The sequence below is a fragment of the Petromyzon marinus genome, unplaced genomic scaffold (genome assembly GCF_048934315.1).
Source record: "Petromyzon marinus isolate PM22_M1 ecotype Great Lakes invasive population unplaced genomic scaffold, UKy_Petmar_22M1.pri1.0 PM_Scaffold_510, whole genome shotgun sequence".
NCBI classification, from domain to species: domain Eukaryota; kingdom Metazoa; phylum Chordata; class Hyperoartia; order Petromyzontiformes; family Petromyzontidae; genus Petromyzon; species Petromyzon marinus.
The window spans coordinates 22,161-48,838 of record NW_027423514.1 but is presented as its reverse complement, the minus strand read 5'-3'; the positions used below and the strand labels follow the sequence as shown (position 1 = coordinate 48,838).

Below are 26,678 nucleotides of genomic sequence, written 5' to 3'. Positions count from 1 at the left end.
TATACACTACACTATACACTCCTATACACTACTATACACTACACTATACACTACTATACACTACACTCCTATAGACTACACTCCTATACACTACACTACTATACACTACACTATACACTACTATACACTACACTATACACTACTATACACTACACTACTGTACACTACACTCCTATACACTACACTATACACTACTATACACTACACTATACACTACTATACACTACACTCCTATACACTACACTCCTATACACTACACTCCTATAGACTACACTCCTATAGACTACACTCCTATACACTACACTTCTATACACTACACTCCTATACACTACACTCCTATAGACTACACTCCTATAGACTACACTCCTATACACTACACTCCTATACACTACACTCCTATACACTACACTCCTATACACTACACTCCTATACACTACACTCCTATACACTACACTCCTATACACTACACTCCTATACACTACACTATACACTACTATACACTACACTATACACTACTATACACTACACTCCTATACACTACACTATACACTACTATACACTACACTATACACTACTATAGACTACACTCCTATAGACTACACTCCTATACACTACACTCCTATACACTACACTATACACTACACTACTATACACTACAATCCTATAGACTACACTCCTATACACTACACTCCTATACACTACACTATACACTCCTATACACTACACTATACACTACTATACACTACACTATACACTACTATACACTACACTCCTATAGACTACACTCCTATACACTACACTCCTATACACTACACTCCTATACACTACACTATACACTACTATACACTACACTATACACTACTATACACTACACTACTGTACACTACACTCCTATACACTACACTCCTATACACTACACTATACACTACTATACACTACTATACACTACACTCCTATACACTACACTCCTATAGACTACACTCATATACACTACACTCCTATACACTACACTCCTATACACTACACTCCTATACACTACACTCCTATAGACTACACTCCTATAGACTACACTCCTATACACTACACTCCTATACACTACACTCCTATACACTACACTCCTATACACTACACTCCTATACACTACACTCCTATACACTACACTCCTATACACTACACTACTATACACTACACTCCTATACACTACACTCCTATACACTACACTCCTATACACTACACTACTATACACATCACTACTATACACTACACTCCTATACACTACACTACTATACACTACACTACTGTACACTGCTATACACTACACTACGTTACACTACACTACGTTACACTACACTACTATACACTACACTACTATACACTAGCCTACACTATACTAATATACACTACACTACTATACACTAGCCTACACTATACACTGCACTACGTTACACTACTATACACTAGCCTACACTACACTAATATACACTACACTACTATACACTACACTACTATACACTACACTACTACAGTGAGGGAAAAAAGTATTTGATCCCCTGCTGATTTTGTACATTTGCCCACTGACAAAGAAATGATCAGTTTATAATTTTAATGGTAGGTTTATTTGAACAGTGAGAGACAAAATAACAACAAAAAAATCCAGAAAAACGCATGTCAAAAATGTTATAAATTGATTTGCATTTTAATGAGGGAAATAAGTATTTGACCCCCTCTCAATCAGAAAGATTTCTGGCTCCCAGGTGTCTTTTATACAGGTAACAAGTTGAGATTAGGAGCACAGTCTTAAAGGGAGTGCTCCTAATTTCAGCTGTTACCTGCATAAAAGGCACCTGTCCACAGAAGCAATCAATCAATCAATCAGATTCCAAACTCTCCACCATGGCCAAGACCAAAGAGCTCTCCAAGGATGTCAGGGACAAGATTGTAGACCTACACAAGGCTGGAATGGGCTACAAGACCATTGCCAAGCAGCTTGGTGAGAAGGTGACAACAGTTGGTGCGATTATTCGCAAATGGAAGAAACACAAAATAACTGTCAATCTCCCTCGGCCTGGGGCTCCATGCAAGATCTCACCTCGTGGAGTTGCAATGATCATGAGAACGGTGAGGAATCAGCCCAGAACTACACGGGAGGATCTTGTCAATGATCTCAAGGCAGCTGGGACCACAGTCACCAAGAAAACAATTGGTAACACACTACGCCGTGAAGGACTGAAATCCTGCAGCGCCCGCAAGGTCCCCCTGCTCAAGAAAGCACATATAAATGCCCGTCTGAAGTTTGCCAATGAACATTTGAATGATTCAGAGGACAACTGGGTGAAAGTGTTGTGGTCAGATGAGACCAAAATGGAGCTCTTTGGCATCAACTCAACTTGCCGTGTTTGGAGGAGGAGGAATGCTGCCTATGACCCCAAGAACACTATCCCCACCGTCAAACATGGAGGTGGGAACATTATGCTTTGGGGGTGTTTTTCTGCTAAGGGGACAGGACAACTTCACCGCATCAAAGGGACGATGGACGGGGCCATGTACCGTCAAATCCTGGGTGAGGACCTCCTTCCCTCAGCCAGGGCATTGAAAATGGGTCGTGGATGGGTATTCCAACATGACAATGACCCAAAACACACGGCCAAGGCAACAAAGGAGTGGCTCAAGAAGAAGCACATTAAGGTCCTGGAGTGGCCTAGCCAGTCTCCAGACCTTAATCCCATAGAAAATCTGTGGAGGGAGCTGAAGGTTCGAGTTGCCAAACGTCAGCCTCGAAACCTTAATGACTTGGAGAAGATCTGCAAAGAGGAGTGGGACAAAATCCCTCCTGAGATGTGTGCAAACCTGGTGGCCAACTACAAGAAACGTCTGACCTCTGTGATTGCCAACAAGGGTTTTGCCACCAAGTACTAAGTCATGTTTTGCAGAGGGGTCAAATACTTATTTCCCTCATTAAAATGCAAATCAGTTTATAACATTTTGACATGCGTTTTTCTGGATTTTTTTGTTATTATTCTGTCTCTCACTGTTCAAATAAACCTACCATTAAAATTAAAGAATAATAATTTCTTCATCAGTGGGCAAACGTACAAAATCACCAAGGGATCAAATACTTTTTTCCCTCACTGTATACACTACACTACTATACACTACACTACTATACACTAGCCAATGCTATACTACTATACACTACACTACTATACACTGCACTACTACACACTCGCCTACGCTACTCTACTATACAATACTATACACTGCACTACTATACACTAGCCAACACTACACTACTATACACTGCACTACTTTACACTAGCCTACACTACACTACTATACACTGTACTACTTTACACTACACTACTATACACTAGCCTACACTACACTACTATACACTACACTACTATACACTACACTACTATACACTAGCCTACACTACACTACTATACACTACTATACACTAGCCTACACTACACTACTATACACTACACTACTATACACTACACTACTATACACTGCACTACTATACACTCGCCTACACTACACTACTATACACTACACATTGGGCTTGTTGGAGGTCCGTCGTTAAGTGAATAGTCGTTAACAGGGGTGGTCGTTAAGAGGGGTTCGACTTTATTTATTTTTACGGGAGGCATCTGAAGAGTGCCAAGGTGGCTAGGAAATGTTAACTACCTCGCCGGTATGCAGGAGGTCGTGAGTTCGATCCCAACCCTGACAACGCCTGTAGCCACTGTGCCTAGTGAGATGTTGACTACCTCGCCTGGTATGCAGGAGGTCGTGGGTTAAATCGATACCCTAACAACTCCTGTTGTCAATTTGGAGCCTGCGTCTCTCTCTCTCCCCTTGGTGGTTGCGTGGATTTTTCTCCGGGTCCTCCGCTTTTTTCCTCCACATTTAGAATCAAAATCACGCGTTGACAGCGCTTGGCTGCCGCTATAAATTTCCACGTGAGCTGCGATCATTGTGATGGCCGGGTCACCTCTGAAAAGAGACACGTAGCTCAGTGGGCCTTACACCGGGTCAAATACAAAATAGTTGAGTTTAGTTTTTTAGTTGAGCTATGAAGATATTTCTCACGCGGCGGGTAAGTGCGGTGGTGGTGCTGGTGTGGCGTGGGGGGCACTCGGTTTTTATGGCTGAGTCGATCTAGGGGGAGGGGGGTGCCCCCCGCACCCCCCCCATCCCCCCAGGACTGAGTTCGATGGCACCGATGGTGGCCGTGAATGGGAATTGAACCTCTGGGTTCGTATCGCTAACCGCTGTGCCACCACTCGCTCCACACTCATAGACGGGGGCTGTGGTGATGTTGGTGATGTTGGTGTTGATGGTGGTGATGTCAGTGGTGGTCTCACTTGCTTTAAGCAGTCCCACCAGGGTATCCAATGCAGCTCTGAGAATAGAGAACCACAACCACACACACGCGTGTGGTCAGGTGCGTGGTTGCGAGAGAGTGTGGTTGAGTGAGTGTGGTGGAGTGAGCGAGTGTGAGTGCGTCTGGACCACACGATGGGTTCCGCAGGATTGGAAGGATGCCCTGGTGGTCCACACAGATTGTAAAAAACTACAGCGGCATCTCCCTCCTCAGTGTGCCGGGAAAGGTCCTGGCAAGGATTATTCAATATTACCTTGCCAGGCACGCTGATGAGAGGCTTGCGGAGCCCCAAATGTGGTTTCAGACCAAGGGTGGTCCTGCACGGATCCCATAATCTGTCCGTCTGCTACAGCAGAGGGGTGTGGGAATTCCAACAAGACCTAAATCTTTGCTTTATTAACTTGGTCAAGGCCTATGATACCATCAACAGGCCAGGGCTGTGGGCAGTTCTTGGTGTTTTTGGAGTCCCTGACTCTACTCACAATCACTAAGGGCCTTCATGATGGTGTGCAGGCCCGGGCAAAGCTACGTCGCCAGGAGTCGGAGCCATTCATAGTTCACCTTGGGGTGTGACAGGGATGTTCTCTGGCTCCCACATTATTTGACATCTTTGACTACATAGTTCGAGCAGCTTTCCATGGCTGTACCCGAGGAATTTCCATCTGGTACAGAAACAACGGGAGTCTGATCGATATCCGGGTGTGGTCAAGGGATGGCTCCCTATTGGTAAACCACGTTATGTATGTCGATGATCTGGTGACTGCTCACTCAGAACAGGAGTTGGAGGCGCTGCTGCTTGACCTGGAGCGTGCCACTAAGAGGTGGGGCCTTACCATCAGCCCCACCAAAACTAAGCACCTGCCTGGGTATTTTGTGTCATCAAACACTCCACCCCCTCAGCTCCCCATTGGTGATGGAGCAGTTGTGGAGAGAGTGGAGTTTCCCATACCTGGGCAGTGTGCTTATAACCGGCTCCAGTTTGCCAACAGAGGTCTTACTCCGCATCAGTCGGGCAGCATTATCTTTTCATCGGCTGCGCAATGCTGTGTGGATGCTACCTGGTCGGTCTCTCCGCACAAAGCTTTGGGTCTTCTCGGCCAGTCATGCCCTCCATTCTCTCCTTCTCTATGCTTGTGAAACGTGGACCCCGCTAATGGAACATCTGCACTAGTTAGAAACATTCAGGGTGGCATTCCAAAAATCCATCCTGGGTTTAACCAGGCTGGATTGTGTGAGGAGCTCACATTCCCATCAGTGAGCTCCTCCGGCAGGCAAGGCTGCGCTGGCTAGGTCATGTAGCCAGCATGCATGCCCAGCCCCCGCATTCCGAAACAGCTTTTGTTTGGCAGCATTGAGGGGGCTCAACGGGCACATGGGCTAGAGAAGAGATGGACTGATGCGGTACGGGAGGATGTGAAGCTGATTGGACTTGCCGATGACTGGTACCAGTGGTGTCAATAACGGCCTCTGTGGAGGAGGCTCGTGAAGGACGCTACTGGGCAGTTGGAGGCAGTCGCCCTCAAACAATAACGGAGGGTGGAGGAGCGACGCTCACAACAACGAGCGGAGCGGCGGGTGGCTAAAGCACAGCGAGTTGGCATAGTAGGGGGCACAGGTGGTGCATCAGCCACTCATCTCGGTCAGTCGACCTGTGGCACCTGGGTCTGCCCCGTGACCTCCTGCCAACGGGCGGTCGACACTTCACATGGCCTCAAGGTTCACCTAGCCTGGCACAGGTGCCATGGTGACGTCACCGCCACTGAGTGGCGAATGGCAGTTGTTGTTGTGAGTGAGTGTGAGTGAGTGTGAGTGAGCGTGTGAGTGAGTGTGAGTGAGTGTGTGAGTGAGTGTGGTTACTTGGTAATGCCCGTGGGTCTCTGTATGGTGCTGCTGGCTGTGATTTTCATCACCAGATCCAAGGCTCCGGCTTTTCCCAGCAAACACGCATTGGTAGCTAAACGGAGCGGGCAGGGGGCGGAGCGGGTGGGTGGGTGAGTAGGTGGGTGAGTAGGTGGGTGAGTGGGTCAGTGGGTGGGTGGGTGATTGAGTGAGCGAGTGGGTGGATGGGGAGGGTGAGTGAGTGGGTGAGTATGAGTGAGTGGGTTGGTGAGTGAGTGGGTGAATATGAGTGAGTGGGTTGGTGAGTCTTACTGTTATTGGCCAGAACTCTCATCAGCTGTAGAGACCCCAGCAGGAGTGAGGGACTGGAGTATGAGGGATTGGTGAGTGTGGGATTGGCGAGTGTGGGATTGGTGAGGGAGTGATTGGCGAGTGTGGGATTGGTGAGTGAGGAATCCGTAAGAGTGGGACTGGTGAGTGAGTGATTGGTGAGGGAGTGATTGGCGAGGGAGTGATTGGTGAGCGAGGGGCTAGTGAGTGTGGGATTGGTGAGCGAAGAATCCGTGAGGGTGGGACTGGTGAGTGAATGATTGGTGAGGGAGTGATTGGTGAGGGAGTGATTGGTGAGGGAGTGATTGTCGAGTGTGGGACTGGTGAGTGAGGGGCTGGTGAGTGAGGGGCTAGTGAGTGAGGGGCTGGTGAAGCTGCGTCTGGCGATAGTGAGCGTGGTGGTGAGCGTTCCAGATGCTCGTGCTCTCCCAGCGAACTTCTTGTCTGCAGGGAGAGGCCACAGGTGCGGTGTCAGTGCCTTGCACCACACTCCAGCACCACACTCCAGCACCACACTCCAGCACCACACTCCAGCACCGCACTCCAGCACCACACTCCAGCACCGCACTCCAGCACCACACTCCAGCACCGCACTCCAGCACCACACTCCAGCACCACACTCCAGCACCACACTCCAGCACCGCACTCCAACCACACCCCAGCACCGCACTCCAGCACTGCGCAGGTGCGCTGGGGGGTTGTGTCCCCGTGTTTATTTGAGTTTCTGCTTCAGTGGTGACCGCATGTCCCCCGCGTGTCCCCCGCGTGTCCCCCGCGTCTCCCACCACGTGTCCCCCGCGTGTCCCACCACGTGTCCCACCAGGTGTCCCCCGCGTGTCCCACCACGTGTCCCCCGCGTCTCCCACCACGTGTCCCCCGTGTGTTTCACCGCGAATGCCAAGGCTGGCGAGGGAGGTGAGGACGAGAGAGAGAAGTCTCTCTCTGTGCGGAGCGGAGTCGGAGCCACAGGGAGCGGAGACGCGAGCCAGGAGAGACAGGAGACACTGGGACGCTCCCAGCGAGACCAGCGCGGAGACACGGCACACACTGCCTGCAACACAGAGACGTGGGGAGATGATGCGGGGACACACACAGGAGACATGGACACACACACAGGAGACACGGCGACACACAGGAGACACACACAGGAGACACACACAGGAGACACACACAGGAGACACACACAGGAGACACACACAGGAGACACACACAGGAGACACAGGGAGACACACACAGGAGACACACACAGGAGACACACAGGGGACACACACAGGGAGACACACACAGGAGACACACAGGGGACACACACAGGGGACACACACAGGAGACACACACAGGAGACACACACAGGGAGACACACACAGGAGACACACAGGGGACACACACAGGGGACACACACAGGAGACACACACAGGAGACACACACAGGAGACACGGGGACACACACAGGAGACACACACAGGGGACACACACAGGAGACACACACAGGAGACACACACAGGGGACACACACAGGAGACACACACAGGAGACACACACAGGAGACACACACAGGAGACACACACAGGAGACACACACAGGGGACACACACAGGAGACACACACAGGAGACACGGGGACACACACAGGAGACACACACAGGGGACACACACAGGGGACACACACAGGAGACACGGGGACACACACAGGAGACACACACAGGGGACACACACAGGGGGGACACACAGGAGACACACACAGGAGACACACACAGGGGGGACACACAGGAGACACACACAGGGGACACACACAAGGGGGACACACAGGAGACACGGGGACACACACAGAGGAGACACCCAGGAGACATGGACACACACACAGGAGACATGGGGACGCAGACACACAGAGGGGACACACACAGGAGACACGGCGACACACAGGAGACACAGGGAGACACACACAGGAGACACACACAGGGGACACACACAGGGGAGACACACAGGAGACACACACAGGAGACACGGGGACACACACAGGAGACACACAGGAGACACGGGGACACACAGGAGACACACAGGAGACATGGACACACACACACAGGAGACATGGGGACGCAGACACAGAGGGGACACACACAGGAGACACGGCGACACACAGGAGACACAGGAGACACACACAGGAGACACACAAGGAGACACACACAGGGGACATACACAGGAGACACACAGGAGACATGGACACACACAGGAGACATGGGGACGCAGACACAGAGGGGACACACACAGGAGACACGGCGACACACAGGAGACACAGGAGACACACACAGGAGACACACACAGGGAGACACACACAGGAGACACACACAGGGGACACACACAGGAGACACAGGAGACACAGAGGAGACACACACAGGGAGACACACACAGGGAGACACACACAGGGGAGACACACAGGAGACACGGGGACACACACAGGGGACACACACAGGAGACACACACAGGAGACACACACAGGGGAGACACACAGGAGACACACACAGGAGACACACACAGGGGACACACACAGGGAGACACACACAGGAGACACACACAGGGAGACACACACAGGGAGACACACAGGAGACACACACAGGAGACACACACAGGAGACACACACAGGGAGACACACACAAAAGACACACACAGGGAGACACACACAGGGAGACACACACAGGGACACACACACAGGAGACACACACAGGAGACACACACAGGAGACACACACAGGAGACACGAGGACACACACAGGAGACACACACAGGAGACACACACAGGCGACACACACAGGGAGACACACACAGGGGACACACACAGGAGACACACACACAGGAGACACACACAGGGAGACACACACAGGGGACACACACAGGGAGACACACACAGGAGACACACACAGGGAGACACACACAGGGAGACACACAGGAGACACACACAGGAGACACACACAGGAGACACACACAGGAGACACACACAGGGAGACACACACAGGAGACACACACAGGGGACACACACAGGAGACACAGGAGACACAGAGGAGACACACACAGGGAGACACACACAGGGAGACACACACAGGGGAGACACACAGGAGACACGGGGACACACACAGGGGACACACACAGGAGACACACACAGGAGACACACACAGGGGAGACACACAGGAGACACACACAGGAGACACACACAGGGGACACACACAGGAGACACACACAGGGAGACACACACAGGGAGACACACACAGGAGACACACACAGGGGAGACACACAGGAGACACGGGGACACACACAGGAGACACACACAGGAGACACAGGGAGACACACACAGGGGACACAGGGAGACACACACAGGAGACACACACAAGAGACACACACAGGAGATACACACAGGAGACACACACAGGGAGACACACACAGGGGAGACACACAGGGAGACACAGGGAGACACACACAGGGAGACACACACAGGAGACACAGGGAGACACACACAGGGAGACACACACAGGAGACACACACAGGAGACACACACAGGGAGACACACACAGGGAGACACACACAGGAGACACACACAGGGAGACACACACAGGGGACACACACAGGAGACACACACAGGGAGACACACACAGGAGACACACACACGGAGACACACACAGGGAGACACACACAGGAGACACACACAGGGAGACACACACAGGAGACACACACAGGAGACACACACAGGAGACACACACAGGGAGACACACACAGGGAGACACACACAGGGAGACACACACAGGAGACACACACAGGGAGACACACAGAGGAGACACGAGGACACACACAGGGGACACATACAGGGGAGACACACACAGGCGACACACACAGGGAGACACACACAGGGAGACACACACAGGAGACACACACAGGGAGACACACACAGGAGACACACACAGGACACACACACAGGAGACACGAGGACACAGACAGGAGACACACACAGGGGAGACACACAGGGGACACACACAGGAGACACACACAGGGAGACACACACAGGAGACACGGGGACACACACAGGGGAGACACACAGGAGACACACACAGGAGGGAGACTTCTGCACGATGTCCACATTGGCTCTTCCATCGCTAATCTGAGGTTCAGCTGGTACCAGAACGTAACAGGTACTTACTTTAGGGCCCAGACTTACCTCCTCGCAGGAGATCGGCCAGAACCACGAGGAGGTTAAGACAAGTCTCATCATCTGGGCACGCCTGTGGAGACACGGAGATACACAGACAGACTCACACAGATACATGGGTATAGTGGGACATGCAGACCCGCAGAGACTCAAAGACAAAGAGCCCCTGTAAAGCCTTAACATACTGTTGGGGCAAGTGCTGTTCGCGAGCACCTATGACTCATGCACAGATTCACACAGAGACACACACACACAGATTCACACAGAGACACATACAGATTCACATAGAGACACACACACACAGACTCACATTGAGACACACAGAAACATAGACAGACTCGCACATAGACACAGATACATACAGAGACACGCACAGACACACAGACTCACACAGCGACACAGAGATATACAGACTCACACAGAGACTTACACAGACACAGTGACACACAGACTCAAAGTCACCCACAGATGAATGGAAAGGAGAACCAGAAAGACATAGGGGGGCTTGGGGAAGGGGTGACGCAGAGGGGAGAGGCAGAAAAGGGGAGAGTGAATTCACCTCCAGTGTGTGGAGCAAAACTTCTACACCAGACAGATCCACGTCCCTCCCGTGTCTCTCTGTAATCAGCAGCAGCAGCATCACGATCATCGTCAGAGAGAGAGAGACACGGAGAGACACAGAGAGACATGGGGAGACAACGTGGATATGGAGACAGAAGAAGACAAGGGGGAGACAAAAAGAGAAAGACAGAGACACGGACACAGAGAGAGATAGGCACAGAGTGTATCTGTACCTCGAGAGACGCAGTGCGTCATGGAGACACGGGGAAACACAGGGACATGCAGAGAGACACGTGGAATGCCGGGGACACACACACAGGGAGACACAGGACATGGAGACAGCAAGACTGCCACTTCAGAGCGACTTTCCGTGTCTCCGAGCCAAAGGGTATTTTGGGTTTTCTGAGCCACACTGAGGGGGTTACACAAAGACACACACCACACACACATGGATCGCAAAAACACACACACACAGATATACATACAACAACCCCGCCATTCACCACCAAGTGGCGGTGACGTCACCGCAGCACTTGTGCCAGGCTATGTGCACTTTAAGGCCACGTGAAGTGTCGAACGCCCGCTGGCAGGTCACGGGACACACCCGGGTGCCATGGGTTGACTGATTGAGACGACTACTGGCAGATGGCAGTCTAGGACCGCTCCCCACAAAGATAAATACAGCAAGATACACACACATGCGCGTGTGTGTACACAACTCACCCACCCTCACACAGACTCTCAGTCTCTCTCAGTGGGAGAGCCATGTTCCCGTGAACAGGCCCCATGCCAGGCTCACTCCTCGCCTGGCTACTGCCGTGATTGATCACCGGCATTCCTCTCGCACGCGGCAGGAGATGGTCACTGGGTCTCACTCACTCGCTCCTCACCCGCTCACGAGCTCACCTACTCACTCATCTACTCATTCGCTCACTCACTCACCTACTCATTCGCCTGCTCACTCACCTGCTCATTTTCTCACTCACTTATCGCCTCACTCACTTGTGCACTCACTCGTTCACTCGCCTACTCACGGGTTGTCCCTCACCTGCTCACGCATTAAATTACTTACTCACCTGCTCACCCACTCACACTCAATATTCACCTGCTCAATCGCTAATTAATTCACTCACCTGCTCAGTGGGTGAGTGGGTGGGTGAATGAGTGGGTGAATGAGTAGGTAAGTGGGTGAGTGGTTGGGTCAGTGAGTGAGAATGCAGAGTGAGAGTGAGTGAGTGGGTGAATGGGTGAGTGAGCGAGCGATAGTGAGTGGGTGAGTGAGAGCGAGTGGGTGAGTGAGAGAGAGTGAGTGAGTGGGTGAGTGAGAGTGAGTGGTTGGGTCAGTGAGTGAAAGTGAGTGGGTGAGAGTGAGTGAGAGTGAGCGATAGTGAGTGGATGAGTTAGTGAGCGATAGTGAGTGGGTGAGTGAGAGCGAGTGGGTGAGTGAGAGCGAGTGGGTGAGTGAGAGCGAGTGGATGGGTGAGTGAGAGTGAGTAGTTGGGTCAGTGAGAAGGTGAGTCGGTGAGTGAGAGGGTGAGTGAGTGGTTGCGAGTGAGTGGGTGAGTAAGAGTGAGTGGGTGAGAGTGAGTGGATGTGTGAGAGCGAGGGAGTGGGTGAGTGAGAGTGAGTGGTTGGGTCAGTGAGTGAAAGTGAGCGGGTGAGAGTGAGCGATAGTGAGTGGGAGAGTGAGAATGAGTGGGTGAGAGGGTGAGTGAGAGTAAGTGGGTGAGCGTGAGTGAGAGTGAATGGGTGAGGGTGAGCGATAGTGTGTGGGTGAATGAGAGTGAGTGCATGGGTGAGTGAGTGAGTGTGGTTGGGTCAATGAGTGAAAGTGAGTGGGAGTGAGCTATAGTGAGAATGAGTGGGTGAGTGGGTGGGTGAGTGAGAGTGAGTGGGTGAGTGAGTGGGTGAGTAAGAGGGTGAGTGGGAGTGGGTGAGAGTGGGTGAGAGTGAATGGGTGAGGGTGAGCGATAATAGTAGTGAGTGAGTGAAAGTGAGTGGGTGAGGGTGAGTGGGTGAAAGTGCGTGGGTGAGTGAGAGTGAGTAGGTGAGTGAGTGGGTGAGTAAGAGGATGAGTGAGAGTGGGTAAGAGGGTGAGTGAGAGTGAATGGGTGAGGGTGAGCGATAATAGTAGTAAGTGAGTGAGTGAAAGTTAGTGGGTGAGTGAGAGTGAGTGGGTGAAAGTGCGTGGGTGAGTGAGAGTGAGTAGGTGAGTGAGTGGGTGAGTAAGAGGGTGAGTGAGAGTGGGTAAGAGGGTGAGTGAGAGTGAATGGGTGAGAGTGAGCAATAGTGAGTGGGTGGAAGTGCGTGGGTGAGAGGGTGAGTGAGTAAGTGAGTGAGATGGTGAGTGAGTGAGTGGGTGAGTGAGAGGGTGAGTGAGTGGGTGAGTGAGTGAATAAGTGAGTGAGTGGGTGAGTGACTGGGTGAGTGAGAATGAGTGGGTGATTGAGTGGGAGAGTGAGAGGGTGAGAGAGTGGGTGAGAGTGACTGGGTGAGTGAGAATGAGTGGGTGATTGAAAGGTTGAGTGAGAGGGTGAGTGGGTGAGTGAGTAGGTGAGTAAGAGGGTGAGTGAAAGGGAGAGTGAGTGTATAACCGTCTGCATCCATTGCTCTTGGCTGCACTGTGAGTCGCAAATGCTCATCTGCATCAGTCTAGCCCTCTACCTCGCCTCTCTACCCTCTTCTCTCTCCTTCGCTCTCCTTTCTCCATCTCCCCCCCCACCCTCTTCCCCCTCTTCCAGTCACCCGAGTGGCCACGCTCTCAGCAGGAATGTCTCTCCTCCAAATTCTAAATTCTCAAAGCATCATCAATCGCAGCGATGTCAGAGACGGGGCTCAGGGATGGGGTGAGTGAGTGAATAGGTGAGTGAGTGGTAGGGGTAGAGGTAGTGGATCTGGTTAAACCTTTGTGGGTGAGTGAGTGAGAGGGTGAGGTAGTGAGGGAGAGGGTGATTAAGTGGGTGAGTGGCGAGGTGGAGTGCACGAGTGGGTGAGTGAATGAGTAACAGCGTGTGTGTGATAATCATCAGATACACAAAAAGACCCCCGTATAGCTTTCAGCAGACTGTTAGGGCAAGTGCTGTTAGTGAGCACCTATGAAGGCTGGCACAATACACGAGAGAGTGGGTGGCCAACACAACGCCCGGCCGCCTTTGTCTCCCCAGTCGCGATGTTTACACACCAAACCAGGTACTCATTTGCGGCTGAGTCGACCTAAGGGAGGCCCAGGACCAGTTTAGATAATCGTCACCGGTGTTGGTTGTGAGCGGGAATCGAACTCGGGGTTTTCCAAGTTTGTAGCGTAGCGTGCAAACAGCTGTGCTACCCTTCCCCATAATCACTGACACTAACAAACACCGACAAAGCCAGACTGCGGCTCCCATCGGGCTCTGTTAATCACCGAGACTCACAGAGCGAGAAAGAGGCATGCTCACACGTATATGCATTCACACACTCGCATACACTCACACACTCGCGCACACGCATACACTCACGCACACTCACACACACTCAGCTGTCTGTACTGGTGACTCTTAATCCCCAAAGAGCTATTTTAAACGTTTAGGGGCCACACGATCACTCAACCGCACTCAACCACTCCACCGCAATCCACCACTGGCACTTAATCATGCTCAACCACTAGTCACCCCCACACAAATATACCAATGTATGTGTGTGTGTGTGGTGTGTTAGTGGAGAGCGATGGTGCAGCGGTTAGCGCACTGCACTGCAAAAGCAATAGAGAACCGAGTTTGATTCCTGCTCACGGCCAACACCAGTGACAGCGATGAAACACAAACCGGTCTACAGCCAAAATGCTTCCGAAATACTCTTTGGTTCTTTCGGTAAAGTCACGTAGGTGGGAAAAATAATAATAAATAAATAAATTAAATTGCGACGTTTTGATTGCAACACAAGCAATCATCATGAGGTGTGAACAACCACAGCAAGAAATCTTTTTGCCTGAAGTGGGAGAGAAGCCAGAGTTAGGGCGGCATCTCTTGAGGAAAGTTAGCGTCTCGATTAGCTGTGATTTCTTGTCCCGTTGTCTGTTAAAAGCTCTATCAGATAAGTGGAATCCCTCCCCATAGAGGTGGTTCTTTCTGGATTTGAGGTTTTGCAAGGATCCTTGCAATCGAAACGTCGTGATTTAATTTATTTTAATTTTGTATTATTGTTTCTTCCACCTACATGACTTTCCCGAAAGAACCAAAGAGTATGGATCCTTGCAGTCACGAAAACTTAAAATCTAGAATGCTTCCGAAATAAATGTAGTCCAACTTGACTAATTCTGGGTCACTGAGAATGAAAATGATTTTTCAAAATTGTTGATTGGCTCTAGTTTTCAAGACATGCTATTGGGTAAGTATACAAGACCCTTGATTTGACAATGCCGGAGGATAAGTGAGTTATACAGGGAAGGGATCTCAATTTAAACCAGTAATGACAAAAATACATATTTGACTGGATCTATGAATAAATGTATAACTGGGTTTGGACAGTCCTTGCTTTTTGAGCAAAAAATGAATGATGCAATCTGAACCTGGTCTCGCATCATACATAATATGAATTGCATCATGTTATTCCTAGAAGTCATGGATGACGCAATCATAACAAGCCTTACATCCCTCTGCTGAACAAATTGCCCTGTATCAGCTCTAGAACTCAAGTGTCGTGCTCTCTTATTTGTCAATGTTTGATTTTGCAAGGAGACACATTTCTGTTTAGCCAAGGTGAGCAGAGAGATGCCTCGCACTTGTGGAAACAAAGCAGATCACTTCTGCTATGTTTGTGTGGAGGTGACTTTTGCATCACAAAAGTGCAGTATAACCACTATGGTTAAGAAAGCCTGTCACCTTTATTTCGGCTGCAAAATTGAAGAGCATGACAAGATGTAGGCCCCACACATATGCTGCAACACTTGTGCACAAATCTTCACCAGTGGTTGAACAGGAAAAGGACATCTATGCCTTTTGCAGTGCCAATGATTTGGAGAGAGCCAACAGATCACATCAGCAAGTTACTTCTGCATGTCTCCTCCAGTTGGGAAAGGTGTGTCAAAGAAGACAAAGTGGACTGTGCATTATCCAAACATTCCATCGGCTAAACGCCAAGTACCCCACGGTGAAGGACTGCCGGTTCCTGATGCACCAGGATCATTCTCACTTGAGTCAGACGAGGAAGAGGATGAAACTTCTGGTCCTGAACCATCAAGGTCACATGACCCAGATTTTCTCCCATCCTCCTCCTCTGGACCACACCTCATACCACAAGGTGAACTGAAAGACCTTGTCAGGCATTTGGAACTACCCAAGAGTAAGGTGGCAGAGCTGTTGGGCTCCAGACTGCAGCAGTGGAATCTCCTGGCAGGTGATGTGAGGGTTTCCATATTCCGTGAACGTCAAAGGGATCTTGTCCCATTCTTCTTCATGGAATGTGATCGTGTAGCCTGCAACAACGTCGATGGTGTGATGGCAGCCCTGAACAGCTGAGAATAGGTTTTCCCCTTTTTTTTGGCAACAAAAGGGGAAAACCTATTCTCATATTTTGGTACTGGCAAAGGAGGTCCCATGATGAAGCCCTCAACATCGTTCATGATCCAGACTGTTCATTGATTCATCAAAGATGAGTCTTGAAGCTGTTTTGCTGCATAATGGCAATGTTTTGCCATCAATTCCAGTTGGTCATGCAGTCCATATGAAGGAAACCTGTGACAACATGAAACAACTTTTGAGGTGCATAAACTATGACCAACATCAGTGGCAGCTTTGTGGCGATTTGAAGGTTGTTGCTCTCTTACTTGGTCTGCAGACTGGATACACAAAGTACTGCTGCTTTCTCTGCGAATGGGATAGTCGTGCGAGAGATTCCCACTACATCAAGATAGATTGGCCACTCAGACAGTCGTTGGAGCCTGGGAGGAAACGTGTTCAGCATCCACCACTTGTTGAATCAAGGTAGATTTTGTTACCACCCTTACACATCAAGCTGTGTCTGATGAAGTACTTTGTCGAAGCCATGGACAAAACACAAGCAGCTTTCAAGTATCTCCGTGGAAAATTTCCAAGGTTAAGTGAAGTTAAGATAAAGGAGGGTGTCTTTGTTGGTCCTCAGATTCGTGAACTTCTTCGAGATGATGCATTTGACAGTGCGCTGTGTGGCAAGGAAAAGACGGCATGGAACGCCTTCCAGTTAGTGGCAACACATTTTCTTGGAAACAACAAGGCAGAAAACTACAGGGAGTCGGTGGAAAACCTCCTCCAGGCATACAAAAGCCTTGGTTGCAACATGTCACTAAATATACATTTTCTGTACTCTCATCAAGATTTTTTCCCACCGAACTGCGGAGCAGTGAGCGACGAGCATGGCGAGCGATTTCACCAGGACATTGCAACGATGGAGAAACGCTATTGGGGCAAATGGAGCCCATCAATGCTGGCAGACTATTGCTGGACAGTAACAAGAGATGCTCCATTTAATGAATACAAGAGACAAGCCAAGAAGCGCCAAGTAGACACTGAATTAGGACTAAACTATGTACTTATATATTGTGCAGTAGACCACACGGAGACGGGATTTACCATAAGGGCTGTTGCCGTTTATTAACACTGTTTCACACAACACTGTAACTCACACCAGAGGTAGGTGCTCTCTATTCTTGGTCCTTACCCTTGACCCCCGAACTCTATATTGTCCTACCCTCGGCTATCCCTTGGGGCTCTCTCACTCGTCTGACCAGAGCGGGGGTTCATCCAACACCACCCGGCGACGAGGAGAGAGAACCCTCTCTCTCTCTCAGCCGATTCTTACCGATTACTCGGAGCCCTGCTCTCGGCTATCCCTTGGCTCTCCCACTCGTCTGCACGGGACGGGGGTTCATCCAACACCGCCCGGCGACGAGGAGGGAGAGACCTCTTCCAGCCGATCCTCGCCCTGGCTTCCCACAACGACCACGCCTTCGTCACGGGGTCCCCCTAAAGTACCCCTCTGGCGGCTCCTCCCCCTAGCTCAGATACACCTTTGTTCCCGAAGGTACCCCCCTTTACAGCCCCCGTGACATGACGTCATCCTCGGCCGTCAACTCGCTCGCACCTCCCTCTGTTCGCTCCCTCGTGGTTGCTCACACTACTCCTCTGCATATACATAATTTTTTGCTTTTTGTTTCATAATAAATGTTTGTATACAACACTTTTGCTGATGTTTTAAGTGTTACATGAACAGGGCAGGTGACATGTGATCATGTAAAGCAGCCATAAACACATAAAAAAACCTAGGTTTACAATTTATGAGTAAAACTCTATCTACGCTATACATAGACGTAAAATGTAAAAACTTAAATATCCTGGAAACAGTAGCCAATCAGTTGATTTAATTGTCATATTGAATTCAGCACATCAAAATCCATAATAAACAGCATATTTAATCTCTGAAGCAGACGACGTCCATAAAATTGTAGAGCCAGTCCTGGGCCTCCCCTAGGTCGACTAAGCCTCAACTGAGTACCTGGTGCAGTGTGTAAACATCGCCACTGGAGAGACAAATGCGGCCTGGCATGACGCTGGCCACCTACCCCCTCGTGTCCCGCGGCGGCCTTAATAGGTGCTACATGCCAACAGCACTTGGACTGAAGTCCCTCTCATTGATTCACTCACCCCGAGTCACTCACCAGGACTCAACTCCACATCTTGATGGAGACTTCTCCACGTTGATTTCACATCTACACAGAGAGATGCAGAGAGATACACAAAGAGACAGATACAGAGGTGCACACATAAAGTAAGATACAGAGATACACACAGAGATATTTACAGAGATTCAGAGGTACACAGAGATTCAGAGATATAGACAGAGGTACACAGAGGCCAATCTTGACACCGCTGGTACCAGTCATTGGTCAGTTAAATCAGCTCCATATCCTCCTATACCGTATAAGTCCATCTCTTCTCTGGCCCATGCAGCACCTGAGCCCCCTCCATCTGGCCAAACGGAAGCTTCTTAGGCATATGGTGGCTGGGCATGCAGCTACATCCATGGAAAGCTTCTTGAACGACGTGGTCGAAGATTAAGTTAAATAATGTGGGAGCCAGAGGACATCTCTGTCGCACCCCAAGGTGAACAGGGAATGGCTCCGACTCCCAGACACGCAGCTTTATCCAGGCCTGCCCACTTTTATGAAGCCCCTTAATTATTGTGAGCAGTTAGCCAGGGACCCCGAAAGCATGAAGAACTCAGAACCCTGGCCTATTGATGGTATCATAGCAGACAGACAGAGAATATGGCATTTGTGCAGGACTGCTCTGGCCACATTGGAGATCCGCAAGCCTCTCCTCAGCTTGCCTCGCAAGACGATGTTGAATAATCCTTGCCAGGACCTTTCCCAGCACACTGAGGAGGGAGATGCCCCTGTAGTTGTTACAGTCTGTGCGGTCCCCCTTCTTAAAGAGGGGGACCACCAGCGCATCCTTCCAATCCTACAGAACCCGTCCACTGGTCCAGACTGTAATGTCATATGGGCAGTCTGCGCACAAACGCCACCCCCCTTTAGAATTTCAATTTGGAGATCATCTCTGCCCGGCGCTTTTCCTGCACTCAGACTCTCGATCGCATTCAGTACTTCCTCAACAGATGGCATTTCAGCCAGCCACTCACAGGGAGTCACTACTTTCAATATTTGAGGCACCACAGCCTCAGCAGGGTCATCCCCAGTTTGCCCCATGATGTTTTCCATGCTGAGGGATTTCCCCTTCCCCAAGACCTCACAGAAATGCTCAGAAAATCTGCAAACCTGTTCCTGGGAGTTGGAGATCAGATCACTTATCTTTCCCCTAATGATGGTGATAGGTGTGGCGCTGCAGTTTACTTTTTTGATGGAGTTAAAGAGTGATTTACGATCGCGGGCTGCTGAGGCAAACGCCATCTCCTCAGCAATCCACGACCACTGCCCATTCTTGCAGCGCCACACGGCTCTCCGAACCTCAGAGCGAAGGTTGCAGTGAGCCTCCTCATTCTCTGACATGGGATGCTGTAGACAGTAGGAGTGGGCCTGTCGCTTTTTCTCAGCCAGCCAAAACACCTCCTCCGTCAGCCAGGGTCTCTGGGGAGGCTTAGGCCATGTGCCCAAAGCAGCCATTGCAGCTGTATGAGCCACAGTCAAAAACCTCGCCCATTTCCCCTCGGCATCAGGAAGAGGATGCCAACCCCACCTGCAAGTGATGATGAGACCAATCACTGTGGGTTTTAATGGGGTCCTACATGTACACCCACCACCAGAGTGGAAGAATGGCAAGCGCATCTTACAGATGACAAGCCGATGGTCAGTGGGCAGATCAGATCCACGGTAGGTCTTGGTGTGAAAGACGTGGGCCCGCATCCACTGTTCCGTCACTATATAGTCCAACAGACATTTTTGCTTAGACCCAGCATGCATCCATGACATTGTGTGGATGCGCCGATGACAAAACAGCGTATTGATAATTACCAGCCCATGAGCTGCACAGAAGTCAAGCAGCCTTCTACCGTTGTTATTCAGATGGTCTGGGCCATGCCTTCCAATCACTCCAGACCAGGTGCTTCTGGCACAAGCTTAGCTTGATATGTTTCACGTAGTTTTGTGGTAATTAATTAGAGCCCCCATTTGGCCTCTGTGGTGGCTACAAGCGCCATCAAGGAAAACGCCGATTTTTGAATTGGCCTCCCCTCCATGGCATTGCTCACATCAAACACAGCGTTACTGTCCGGCACCACCGTGGAGGTAGGGGGTTGTTTTTGCCAGACACACATACACACTGTCACACACACGCACAGTACACTCGCCTTGCTCTCTCACGCTGTGCAGGATCTCTGCTGAGATGCTCCGCGTCTCCGTGAGATCCTGGGGGGGGTCCTCACTGTCCCTGCACAACTGGGCCCCCCCCCCAAGGTTCCCCAAGGCGCCCCGATCCCCCCAGCTCCTCGCCAGCCGCTTCAGCAGTCCTGGCAGACTATGAGGCACAATTTGCGGATTAATTACTCTCGCTCTGTGAGCATCAGTGGTTAACACCGAACCCTATGGGATCCTTCTTCTGGTTCTGTATAAAGCAATGATTAACAGTGACATTTAAAAAACTAAACATTTTTTCCAGGTAAGGTCCAATGGGCTATGTAGCTTCTTTTGCCGAAGTGACTTTGCCACAAATGACAGCTCGACAAAGTGGCTTATCATCATGTGGAAATGTAGACCAGCCAAATACTCTGACCGTGTGATGATGATTCTAAATGTGGAGGGGAAAACTGGAGGACTTGAAGAAGTTTTCACTCGACCACGGTGGGAGACAGAGAGATACAGATTGCAAATATACAACAGACATCATCAGGGTTGGGATCGAACCTACGATCCCTGCATACCAGGCGTGGTAGTTAACATCTCGCCACCATGGCACCCCACAGTGGCAAACACTCCCAGAGCCTTAGTCTGGGTCTGCAAGTTTCGGTGATTAACACTGTGAACCGAATGGCAGCCTTAGTCTGGCTCTGTGTTTCCGAGTGTGTGTGTCTCTGTGTGTCCCTATGTGTGTCCCTATGTGTGTCCCTATGTGTGTCCCTATGTGCGTCTCTATGTGCGTCTCTATGTACGTCTCTGTCAGTGTAACTCTACCCTGCCTGGCTAATGAGGAATCTTTAAATACAGCTGATGCCATCACTGGCTCAGACACATACAAACACGGACAAATGTCCCCCGTGTAGCCCACACAGGCTCTTGGGTCAAGTGCTGCTAACAAGTAGCACCTATTAAACGTCATGGCCCCTTTTGTCTCCCCAGTGCTGATGTATGATATATCCCGCACTAGGTACTCATTTAAGGCTGAGTGGACCCAGGTGAGGCTCAAGACCAGTTCAGATATTTACCACTGTGGGCCGTGACCCAGAGACACTGGGACATGGCGACACAGACATACACGGGGAAAGACACACAGAAACACACGGAGAGACAAATGGAGAGACACACGGAGAGACACACGGAGAGACACACGGGAGGTGGACACACATTGAAACACGGGGACATGGAGACACACGGAGACACATGGAGACACACCACGCAAAGACACGGGGATGCGGAAACACGGAGTAGACACGTGGTGGAGATGCTGTCTCCGCCTCACCCGTTGTCCGCTAGGTCTCTCCGCTTGGTCGTGGCGTCCGACGGCTGCAGTCCATGTCTCTCTCCCCTGTCTCCACTGTCTCCGGGAGACACGGCAGGCGAGATGCACACACGGGGGGGTGGGGTAGGTCAAGTGGCTCACCCAGAGGTCACCATCCAACATCAGGCATTCTTTATCCACTGCTGGAGGAGGATGGGGAGGTGGAGGTAGGGGAGGGGGGTCTGTGTGTGTACGAGTGGGGTGCGGTAGTGTAGTGGTTAGCGCGGCTGTTTAATGAACCTGGCGACCAGAGTTCGATTCCCACTCATGGCCAACACCAGTGACCATTATCTGAACCGGTCCCGGGCCTCCCCTAGGTCGACTCTGCCTCAAATGAGTACCTGGTACGGTGTGTAAACGTCATCACTGGGGAGACAAATGCGGCCGGGCGTGGTGCAGCCCACCCACCCCCTCATGTGCCGTGCCGGCCTTTATAGGCGCTCGCTAACAGCACTTGCCCAAACAGTCTGTTAAGGCTATACGGGGAATATTTGTCTTGTGTGTGTATGAGTGTGTATGTGTGTGTATGAGTGTGTGTGAGTGTATGTGTATGTGTGCATGTCTGTTTCTTGGGTTTCAATGGCTGGCAACACCGCAATGCGTAATAGCGCTGCCGTGTCAAACACAAGACAAAGTTCCCCCGTATAGCCTCCAAAGACTGTTGGGGCAAGTGCTGTACGTGAGCACCTACCAGGGGGTGGGCGGACACTCATGAACACACGCACTCATAGATACACACTCACACACACTCATAGATAGTCTCACAACCACTCATAGATACACACACACATAGATACACACTCACAGCCACTCATAGATACACACACTCTTAAACACTCACACTCACAGATACACACACTCATAGATGCACTCACAACCACTCGTAGATACACTCACACACTCAAACACACACACACATAGATACACACTCACAGCCACTCGTAGATACACACACTCATAGATACACTCACAACCACTCCTAGATACACACACACTCATAGATACACACTCACACACACTCATAGATACACACACTCATAAACACACTCAAAGATATACAAACTCACAAATGCACACACACTCACTTAAAGATACATACATTCACTCACAGAAACACACATTCACACTCACAGATACACACATAAACACTCACCGACTCACTCAGATAAACTCACGTACTCACTCATAAACACACACTCATATATAGATACACTGATACACACTCGTACATACACACGGACTCTCACGCACGAAGTGACGGTGACGTCACCGCAGATTGTGCCAGGCTAGGTGCACTTCTGTCTGTGCACACACTTGTACGCAGACACGCATGCACACTTGGTGAACATACTTCTGCATAATGCAGTACGTTTACAAGTCAGACGTGAGTAAGTGGTTACAATTAACACAAAATAATTACAACTATACAAATTAACACAATTAAACTAACATTGGACACCACACTCGCAACACGACGTAACAATGCGGCAATTCTCTTGGTTATAATCAAGAGAAACGTGTCTGTTGATCGTTATCTACAGACGCGTAAATCATTAAAACCTTACAGATACATTAAAACGCGTGCTAACATATTCGCATTAATAAGAAAAATTAATATGGTAATATAACTCTGAGTAATGGACACAGACCCCACACCACTACATCTCAAGTAACAGCACCCAGATAAATGCAAACCTTGAAGATACATTCAAGTTAATTGTTGAATGACTACGGTTTTCTAAAGAGTAAGATTATAAAGATAGTAATAATAATGTAACGAAGGCTGGTTACTCACACGTAGATGAACACGTGTACTGTGTGCAGCAGTGTAACTCACTATATACAAATACACAATTAAAACAATAACAATGATGATGATATACAAATACACAATTAAAACAATAACAATGATGATATACAAATACACAATTAAAACAATAACAACAATGATGATATACAAATACACAATTGAAACAATAACAACAATGATGATGACACACGGTAGGAGGCAATTTTACCAAAATGATGTGTTACAAAAGTAATGTTATATAATTAGTAATGTTATAATAAGTAATGTTATAATTAGTAATGTTATATAATTAGTAATGTTATATAATTAGTAATGTTATATAATTAGATTGTGCACTTATAAAATAGTGAGTCAATGTGATGGCTTTGTGACACATGCACAACCATCCACATCTTGTGTAAGTAGGACACGCGAATAATGAACTATGAAACAGGTAAACATTTTTAAAGGTCGTGATCTGAGCGTGGCTTTTTCACTCCAGCGCTGTCCTACCAGACAGTCTCGTCCCTTCACCTGATGAAGGCCGCTTGTTTTGTGGCCGAAACGTCGTGAGAATATTATTGTTATTTTATCAATTTATTATTTTATTCTCATTCTACGTGACTTTACCGAAAGAACCAAAGAAGAGGTAAACATTAATATATACACACATACGTTTGTAAAAAATATATAATCAAGGTTTTTTTTAAGTACGAGGTAATTGGTGATATTCACAAAATGTGTGCGTTATTTCTTAACAGAGCTTACACATCAAATCAAGATAGAGCTTACACGCGATAACTATTAACACAAAGTGTAAAAAATAAAGTTTTTAAAAATAAGGCAATAATCATGTTTTTTTATGATTGCGTAATGACCCGTTCAATATCGGTTACGTAACAATGCAGCATTTTATCAGTACAGCATAAACTCCCTAAAATTAGGACCAAACCAATTAAACGAACAAAATAAATCAACAATAACAACAAGTCTCAACAATAAATAAGCAGGCGCGCTATGAAACAAATGACGCTTAAAATCGCTTCGCTCCAAAGCCGGCAGACGGGGGCCTACCTCGATGTGGTGAAGCCTACGCCTTGCCTGGCCAGCCTGCCCGCCTGCCGTACCTCTGCCGTCGAAGACATTTCACCTCTTTTTTTTTCCGGCTCTCCCCGTCGCAGCGAGAGACGCGCGCGGGCAAAGCGGCGTCGGAATCGACAGCTTTTAGGTCTCCAATTGACGCGGGGAGGTGGAAAAGTGACGGAGGAAAGAGATAGGCGGGGCCCGCCTGACTAGGCCGCGTTGTCACGGCAACGATCCTCTGCGGTCCACGGGCTGCTGTGGCAACAGAGCCGTGACGTCACGCGGGGCGTGTTCTCGTGGGCGGATTGCGGTGACACGTCACGGGGGGCGTGGCTCCGCCGTGTGCCATGCGGCGAATGGGACCCGAGGAGCCCCCCCCCACTTTGGGGCTGCCCCGGGCTGCAGGTGACGAAGTCGCTGTGTTACAGCCTGGCACAAGCGTCGTGGTGACGTCACCGCCACTTAGTGGCGAATGGCGGTTGTTGTTGTTGTTGTGTTACAGCGGTGAGCGCCACGCTGCGCTATGAACCTGGCGACCCGGGTTCGATTCCCGCTCACGGCCAACACCTGTGACGATTATCTGAACCGGTCCCGGGCCTCCCCTAGGTCGATTCAGCTTCAAATGAGTACCTGGTGCGGTGTGTAAACATCGCCACTAGGGAGACAAAGGCGGTCGGGCGTGGTGCTGGCCAGGGTTAGGGGGTTAACCCCTAAACCCTAGACCCCTAACCCTAACACCCTAACAGCCTAACCCTCCCCCTTAACCCTAACCCCTAATTGCTCTAACCCTAACCATAACCCTAATAATTCTTACCCTAATAACCCTAACCTTAATAACCCTAATCCCTAACCCTAATTGCTCTAACCCTAACCCCTAACCCTAAACCCTTATAACCCTAAACCGTAACCCCAAACCAAACCCCTAACCCTTATCCCTAACCCTAAACCCTAAACCAAACCCTAACCCTTAACCCCAACCCTAACCCTAAACCCTTTAACCTTAACCCAATAACCCTAACCCAATAACCCTAACCCTATGACCCTACAACTCTAACCCTATAACCCTAACCCTTAACCCCCTAACCCTTAACCCTAACCCTAAAACCCCCTAACCCCAAACCCCAACCCCTAACCCTACACTATACACTACTATACACGACTATACACTACACTATACACTACTATACACTACACTATACACTACACTATACACTACTATACACTACACTATACATGCGCGAGTGACGTCTGACAGCGGCAACTGCTGGTGTACTGTGTTGGCCTGTACTGCACATGTCCACCACATAGCAGACTTAACCACTAAT

At 49.6% G+C, this 26,678-nt stretch overlaps 1 protein-coding gene across 2 annotated transcripts in view; it reads right to left on the bottom strand.

Moving 5' to 3' along the window:
- Positions 1–25,680, bottom strand: part of LOC116937463 (cytosolic carboxypeptidase 1-like) — a 40,165-nt gene extending 14,485 nt beyond the window's left edge. Inside the window, exons 1-10 of one of the 2 annotated variants that reach the window (XM_076064545.1) lie at positions 25,345–25,680; positions 22,443–22,517; positions 21,118–21,284; positions 18,971–19,021; positions 11,303–11,361; positions 10,753–10,816; positions 7,449–7,610; positions 6,542–7,003; positions 6,248–6,344; positions 4,371–4,408 (exon numbers count right to left, since the gene is read on the bottom strand). In XM_076064545.1, coding sequence (XP_075920660.1) covers positions 4,371–4,408; positions 6,248–6,344; positions 6,542–7,003; positions 7,449–7,610; positions 10,753–10,816; positions 11,303–11,361; positions 18,971–19,021; positions 21,118–21,284; positions 22,443–22,517; positions 25,345–25,415 — 1,246 coding nt within the window. In that variant the 5' untranslated portion in view covers positions 25,416–25,680. Of the gene's footprint in view, positions 1–4,370; positions 4,409–6,247; positions 6,345–6,541; positions 7,004–7,448; positions 7,611–10,752; positions 10,817–11,302; positions 11,362–13,898; positions 13,927–18,970; positions 19,022–21,117; positions 21,285–22,442; positions 22,518–25,344 lie in introns of those variants that run through there. The other variant, XM_076064546.1, reaches the window with a different exon arrangement.
- Between the last annotated feature and the right edge of the window lie 998 nt (positions 25,681–26,678).